This window comes from Meleagris gallopavo, chromosome 2 (assembly GCF_000146605.3).
Source record: "Meleagris gallopavo isolate NT-WF06-2002-E0010 breed Aviagen turkey brand Nicholas breeding stock chromosome 2, Turkey_5.1, whole genome shotgun sequence".
Taxonomy (NCBI): domain Eukaryota; kingdom Metazoa; phylum Chordata; class Aves; order Galliformes; family Phasianidae; genus Meleagris; species Meleagris gallopavo.
The window spans coordinates 29,339,886-29,348,069 of NC_015012.2; the positions used below are offsets into that span (position 1 = coordinate 29,339,886).

The 8,184-nt window shown below is 36.7% G+C and overlaps 1 protein-coding gene across 1 annotated transcript in view; it reads left to right on the forward strand.

The window, feature by feature from the left end:
* AHCTF1 (AT-hook containing transcription factor 1) overlaps nucleotides 1-6,595 on the forward strand; it is a 46,291-nt gene extending 39,696 nt beyond the window's left edge. The window contains exons 32-35 of the mRNA XM_010706848.3: nucleotides 388-2,230; nucleotides 3,410-3,537; nucleotides 4,498-4,604; nucleotides 5,254-6,595. Coding sequence (XP_010705150.1) covers nucleotides 388-2,230; nucleotides 3,410-3,537; nucleotides 4,498-4,604; nucleotides 5,254-5,446 — 2,271 coding nt within the window. The 3' untranslated portion in view covers nucleotides 5,447-6,595. The remainder of the gene's footprint in view (nucleotides 1-387; nucleotides 2,231-3,409; nucleotides 3,538-4,497; nucleotides 4,605-5,253) is intronic.
* The last annotated feature ends 1,589 nt before the right edge of the window (nucleotides 6,596-8,184 follow it).

Here is an 8,184-nt window from a genome sequence, read left to right on the forward strand (position 1 = left end):
TTTAGCCAGTTTGACTGAGGGATGAATTGTTATGAGCATAAGTGTTATGATAGCAATTTAACCTTTGGGGGCATAATTGTATTTTACGGTTAGATGCAAAGTATGATGATTATTGCCAACTTAGTGTACAACTGCTCCTTTTGCTTGTGAAGGGTGGCAAATTGTTAGTCATAAACCAAAATATCAGATGAAGTGATGGCCTACACTGAATGTTTGTGCTCTGTTCTTCAAATGTGTGAACTTTAGTGAAGAATACATTGTTTCTAACTTTCAGTGGTTGATTTAAAAGGAAAAAAACAGCATTTTACTGCCCTTAGTTTCATCTAGCTCAGTTTGAAGTTAGTCTGGTAATTAATAATGCATTAACGGACTTCTCTTTAACTTTAGGTTCTTGAAGAAGTTGCAGTCAAGGCACAAACCTCAGAAGAATCACCTGAAACATCTCCATGTAGTGAACTACATCCAACAGGCAATCTTCAATACAACTATGATACTATAGAGCAACAGTTTGCATATGATTTGCCTGATAACAAAGATGGTGAATGCTATGCAGTTGAAGGAGATGGAGAACTTTTTATATCGCAGAGTAATTTTACTTTAGTGTTGGAGGGAGAAGAAGGTGAAGGAGAGATGGGTGACCTTGCATTAGCAGATGCTTCTAAAGCAGCTGTTACAACAACAGATGAAAAACCTGTGAACAGTTTAGGAAGTACTGAAAATGAAGAACATGTTACAAATTCAGTGTCTACTGTAACTAGTGACCAGGAGTCTCAAAATATTGCAGAGTCACTCCCATATGTGCCTGAACCCATTAAGGTAGCTATTGCTGAGAACTTACTGGATGTAATCAAGGACACAAGAAGTAAAGAATTTACATCTGAAGTTGTGGAACAGTCTATTCATGAAAGCATAGGTAAAAAGGTAACTCGATTTCGGAAGTCGAAAACACCCTTGACAACTGTGCCAGAAGGAGCAGATGATGAAACCAGCATACATCAAGTAGAGTATGTTGTCACTCCTAGAACACGTGCAAGGAGACAGCTGAGTAGAACTCTAATTATTCCATCAGCAGATGACGAGCAAGTATTAAAGACAGACAAACAAGTTCTGTTTGGACTGTCCCCTCGAAGAAGTACCAGGCAAACAAAAGCGTCTGAGACTTCTAGTCTTGTGACAGTAGAAAATACTCAAGATGAGCAAATATCTGTGATCCCTGCTACCCCTAGGAGAAGAGGTAGGAAGCCCAAACAGACTAATCTAGAAAAAGTAGAAAGCAGCCAATCTGATGGGCAAATATTGTCCAGCAGTACACAGTCCATATCTGTTACTCCAAGACGATTAAGGAGAGCAAAGGAAGCTACATCTGAACTTTTGGAAGATGCTAATGAGGAAACGTCTCTTGCTGAAGGTACTGTTACTGCTTCTACTACTCCCAGAAGGACTAGAGGAGGAAAAACCTCAGCAGGAGATCAAGAAACTGGACAGAGTAGCACTGACCATAGGATAAAAATGGCAGTCAGTCCCAGTAGAGGTGCAAGAAAATTAAAAAGCAGTAGTTCACCACTTGTTGAAAATGCTATTATGGATCAAGAGCTACAGCCTAGTGACCAACTTCTTTTACCTGGGCCAACTAAAAGAGGCAGAAGAATTAAAATGAGTTCTTCAGATGTTTCTGAAAATTCTGACCTTGATCTGTCAAAATCATCACTTACTCAAACAGAGCTGAAACTTCCTATCACTCCCAGAAGAAGTGCTAGAAAGGCAGCACAGAATCTCTCTGCAGTCATGGAATCTGTCTCTGTTCGGGAAGACCTGCCTTCAGGTGGGGAAGTGGAAATCCTTGATACTCCTAGGAGAAGAACAAGGAAAGTTGCACAAGCTAAACCGGAAAAAACAGATACTATTGAAAAAACACCTGAGCAGCCAAATGAGCAGTTGACCACACCCAGGACTACAATAAGGTCAGGGTTTCGGGGCAGAAAGAGACAATTATCATCAATATTGGAGGAGAACACGAGGGAAGAAGTCTTCCCTGAAGGAACTGATGGCAGTCCTTTGCTGCTTACAGACATAAACACATCAGGATATGATGAGACATCAAGAACTGTAACAGGTCGTGTTAGAAGAAACAAATCTCATAAAACTAGCATGCATCAGGATCTGCCTGTTGAGGAAAATGAATCCTTTTTTTTCTCTCCTCCTCTCACAAAGCTGACAAAGAAATTCAAAGGTAGGTATAACATGTTCATGTGTAAAATATAGTGTATTGCTCAGCTATAAACAACATACATCATAATTACAAGTACAGCTTTGAGTTGTACAACTTGTAACTGTATAAAAGTAAAAATTTGGAAAGAGGAAAATAATCTTTTTACCTGAACTCTGTGCCTGGCTGGCTAGTTGTGGTGGAAAGAAGTGAGTTGAGGCTGAGTTTTGAGTGGCGTGAAGTCTAATTTGAATTTCTTGTCATTTGCTTAATTTCTATCAAATAACACAGGAGTTAATGTTATTTCCATCCCTTTCCCTCACAGTGGAGAAGTAGAGAAGACACACTTATAAATTGTGTTCAATTTTTATGCTAGAATGAGTGCATCTTTTTACAGACCAGTCAACTGTTTCTGCAGTTGTTGAAGTATACTTTGTTAGTGATTATCATAGAATCCTTGGAGTAGGAAGGGACCTCTAAAGGCCATCTAGTCCAACACCATCTAGTCCTGCGATGAACAGGCACATCTACAACTACATCTGGTTGCTAAGAGCCTGGTCTAGCCTGGTCTTGAGTGTCTACTGGAACAAGGCATCCACCACATCTCTGGGCAGCCTGTTCCAGTGTCTCACCATCTTCACTGTAGAAGACTCTTTCCTTATATCCGACATAAATCTACTCTCTTTAAGTTCCAAACCATTTCCTCTTGTCTTATCGTCACAGACTCTGCTGAAGAGACTGTCCCCTTCCTTTTTGTAGCTCCCCTTTAAATACCAAAGGGCCACTATCAGGACACCTCTGAGCCTTCTCCTTTTATATTAGACTGCATGAATAATTTTGTTTTGAAATGTTAGAATCATAAACTCATGGAATGGTTTGTGTTGGAAGGGACCTTTAAGGTCATCTAGTTCCAGCTCCCCTACTATATGCAGGGGAACCCCTCTCCAGACCAGGTGCTCAAAGCCCCAGTCAGCCTAGCCTGAAACACCTTCTGGATGATGACTCATTTATTCTTGTTCCACGATTCACTATAAAATAATGGATCCAAAGAGGCTGTTAAAAGGGAAAAGTACATTGACAGTGAATGTTTGTAAACTTGATTGGGCCCTTTATTTTAGGAAGCTATTGTACTGTTGATTTTCAGCTGTAATTTAACATCTCTTTACAGTGTATGTGCATGTTAACAATTCGTTGTTGTTTTAGCTGGAAAAGCAGACCAACATGTGCAGGATTTAGACCCAGACTTGTCTTCTCAATTTGTCTTTTCACCTCCTCTTTTGAGGTCAAGGAGGAAAAATGTGTCTAGTACTCCCCAAATAGTGGAAGAACTGGTGAGTAAAAACTGTAGTTGTGTCACAACTTTTACTTCTCAATGCCTTGTCTTTTTCCTTGCAAAACAACTAGGATGCTCTGAAAGTAATGCCTCCTACTTATTGCCATAGAAATTACAACAGATTCAGATAGCGTTATTGTTCCGTTTCTTAGAGCAAATTCACAGCTACAGAACATTGTTTGTCATCATAGTCACCACTTTAGCTACGCATTACTGCCAGCAATGAGTAAGAGCCTGCGTGCTGTGCTTATAAAAATTTGCTTCAGCAAAGGTGACTTGCTGTTGTCACTGTTGAAATGTGCCACCCACTGTTTCACTGTGCTTCTATCCACTGTTAGATTTCTGGAAACATTCAGCAAGCTTTGATGAATGTCAGTGGGTACCATTTTTTCCACATGGACGAATTCAGTGACACAATTTCACTTCATATGCTTTCATGTCAGATGTCATTCTGTCACACTGTCCCTTTGCTGTCATCTGTCACGTGGCAACAAAATGGAATGGAATATTGGTTGGAAGGTTCACCTTCTACTGACATGCCGTCGACAGCTGTCTCTGATCCAGTGGGCCAACATAATAAAACTGGAAACATTACTTTTGCAGCAGCCTTTATGTACCTAAAAAGAGTACTTTAATAAGCTAAACAAGTTTGTTGTTTTATGAAAACTAGCTACAAAAATTGATTTTGTATCTATGTAGGTTAAGAGCTAATAAGTGTTGCCTTAGCTTTAACAGAGGGCACAGTGACTTTATTTAAACTTAGGTGGTGTGTTACTTGTTAACTTCTGAATTTTAGGATGATTGAATAATTTGATATAGCAAGTTTATTTTTTCAGAGAAAAACTGTAATGCCTTTATAAATTGTAACTTTATAATAACTTCAGTAAACCTTCATTTGTATTCTTTAGAAGTGTAAGAATGCATTCATGTTAAAAACATTCTTGTTGCTTTAACGCAGGAGCTTCCAACTAAAGAAGAGGAGGAAATCAAATCCATAGAATCTGTGGGAAAACAAAAATTGAAGAGAGGTAGACCTGCAAGATCGAAAGTGAAGAAAGCAAGCAGGTACGTAATTATTTTTTGAACACTTACTTTCATTATGGTAGTGATTCAGCTGTTAGCCCCTAATTTCATCTACCCCATTTGGCTGTGTAGTTCTACCCTCACTTTAAGAGCCAGTCCAGCTTGCTGGTCTGATAGGCACATTTTTCCCCACTTAATGATTTTGTGTTCTAATGGTAATAGAAGAAGGGGATGGACAGCGGTAAAAAGTTACTCCCTGTGGTAACTCAGTGGTGTCCTTTTATGTCATCTGATTCCATCTTGAAAACCATACCCGTAAGGTCTTTAGTTCCTCATATAAGACAGGAAGGGGCCAGGTAGTGAATAAAGAGTATGTCTTGGTTCTGGACCTTGTTTTTTTTTTTTTTTTTTTGTCTTTTCTTTTTGGAAATAATTTATTTGAAGACAGTAAGCCTCTTAAAAGCCTGCAAAATCTCTAAAATCTCTCTCTTAAGAGTAATGACTAAGATTACATGACGCAGTGTGGTAAGGAATGGAAGCAAGAGTAAGCTTTTTAATGTACTACTTCTGCTTTAATCCAATCTACAAGGTAGTCTGCATATTAATTTGTTGGTATTTATTTTGTAATTCCACTTCTCTCTACTTAATATTGTTGGTTATAAAGTCAATTTGATTCTTTTTGCATTCGCAGAACCACGAGAAAAGATGTTTCTTGGTCACCTCCACCAGTGGAAATAAAGTTCATTTCTCCTTTTGGAAGTCCAGTGGATGAAATGAAAAGCAAACAGAAAGAAACCACAGATGCAACAGAGAAGACTGTACGAAAGAACAAAAAAAGACTGTCTAATTTTCCAAAGCCAGTTGTGCGCCGGAAGATGCTGTAACTGTTTTTTAAGTTTGTAATGTACACCACTGTTTATAACGTCATCAAAATTGTGTGGATTAGTAAAAAGAAAAAATAATCATCTAATTTGGAAGAGATAATTTATATAAATTATTGTAAAATTTCATAAACAAATGGTCTTCAATGAGTAACTCCATATGGAGTATGATTTCCTCAGTCAATGCAGTTTTCTATTTTATATTAAGACTTCATACATTTATATAATATGTAAATACAACCTATTTTAGGAATGTTAAATAAAAATGTATACTTCACAATATGCTTACTGTCTGATAGCTTTTTGAGGGAATAGTGGGTTAAATAGCCTGTATTGTTCAGAAATTTTAATGTTGGTTTACAAGAGTTGGTGATGCTCAAAAGTGAGGCCAAAAGTTTTTAAAAGTTTGTTTAGGACTACTGTACCAATTAAACATTTGAAACATGCTAGTTAAAATTTTATAGATGATGTTTGACCTTCTTGAACGAATGATTGGGTTCCCAAATATAAAATGTTAATTCTTTATGTTCATGGTTAAGTTGTACTGTATTGAAGTCAAAATGTAAACAATTGTATTTTACGCTGTGCAATATTTTTTTGTATTTGTCTTAAAGTTTGGGAAAGCTGCTCTTTCGTTTATAAAACCAGATCACATCTCAGATGTTTTGCTATTTTTTACAATTTGTTGTCAGCCAAAAAGCTGTGTAGAAGAGTTGATGCTTACAATAGCATATCAAATTTAGAGGGATATTGCCCACACAATTTTGGCACAAATTTCAAAATATTTTCATAAGACTAATACGAAAGCAATTATACTTGAAATAGTTACTGTCTTAACATTTTGCAGTATTTGAAGCCTGCATATCGCAACACTGAAGGTACAAAAATGTACAGAAATTACAAACCATATTTTTGAATAATGATCTCATTATCAACCTTAGGCTACAGAGTCAATGTCTCTATGAGGTTTCAGTTTGTAAGAATAGATGAAAAAGACTATTCTTTTAAAAGTAGACTTGGAAGTACTATTTTGATGTGCAGTCTTTTAGACAATGGATTATTTTTTATGTATGTTAATTTATATATGGATGCAACTTTGAAGACTACAAAATGGTGGAACCTGACATTAAACTTTTCGATTAGTAAAAGCTACTACAGTTACTTTAAGAAATAATTTATTGGTTAACTAACACCGTGTACATAATGAATGAATGTATTAATAATAGACTAAGTGTGTAAAAGAAATTTCTTTCAGGGCCATGACTTTTATGTCTCAGAACAGGACATTCTAGGGAAGTAGCTACATGCACTTTAATATTTTGCTTCTTGGAAGTATTCATGACTGAATGCTGCTTAAAAAATGCCAAATGTTGACAGTGTGAAAGTGGCAGTTCGAGTGAGACCTTTCAGTCAGGTTAGTAATTATTTACTCTGGATATTTTTTAAGATTTGATTTACAGTGTACACATGATTAAAGAGGATGAGGAGAGGAAGTTATAAGAATATTTTTAGATGTACATTGTAAGTCCTGCGAGTAGCTCAGATAATGGGCAAAAGATCAAACTTTAATATTGTGACAGGGAAAGAAAAGACTTAAAACCTGAACATTTGCTCTACGTAGTGCACAAAACTATAATCTGCTTGGATTCCTGATCAGATACAATTGACTGACTTGTTAGTGGAGATTGTTTAGTAACATTTTATGATACTTCTTTATACTTATGGACTATTTTTGTATGAAAATACAGTGAATGAGAACACACAAGGTAATTTTAGTAATAATTTGTAGTAATTTTTAGCCTCTTTTATAATCAGCCCAGCTGAATTACCCTCATTTGGCAGTGCTTTGGCAGAAAAAAGAAAGCAATGGTAATACAAGAAAATTGTCATGAGATTTAATAACTTCCTAAAGGCTTCTTCCAGTGATTTTTATTTTATGAGACTTTTAATCCTTTTAAATGTTAAAACGTTTTTCTCCATTTTTATTCAGTTACTTACATTCAATTTACATTTCTTGGAAGCTTAAACTCCCCAGATTGCCCAGGGAGTTTAAAAAAATGGGAGTGTTAGCATAATAATGAATGAGATTTCAGAACATTGAGGACATAGAAAGAAATGGAAGCAAAAGCAAGCTCTGGGATTTTTTTTAATTATTTTTTTTCTAACAGTCTGAGAAAACAAAGAGCCTGACAGGGTAAAGACTGCAATACAAAGAAAGACAGGTTTATAATGAAATGGAGACAATAGATTTTACTTGGTTTATTTTGTGCGGGCTTGCAATCAGTATGTGAAGGAAAGAGTGGAAAAGATAATGTCACTTATATAATGGAGAGGAATATCCAGCCTATGTGCAGTATGTTTTTTCAACAATGAGGAGGAATGGAGGAGACTGCAGTTTTAAAAAGACAAAGTGGCTTGTTGTGTGTTGGTGAGCAATCGAGTTATCTGACAGATTTGCAGATGTCTGCAAGTGTATCTTGGGGAAGTAGAGGCTGTGGTTCCAGAGGGCTTGTGGAGCCTGTAGAAGAAAGCTGTGACACAGCATTGCAATGGATGTATGCAGAAGGCCCTAGGGGTGTAGAGAAGCATTCTTAAGAAACTGCACAGCAGGCCTTACTGTTAACAAGATCAAAATTTCCCAGGGACTACTCTGTGCTGTTTATCACTAAATAGAGCAATTACAAAGTTTTTCTACAGAAAGATACATTGCTTAAGGATTCTTTGTTTTTGTTTGCCAAAAA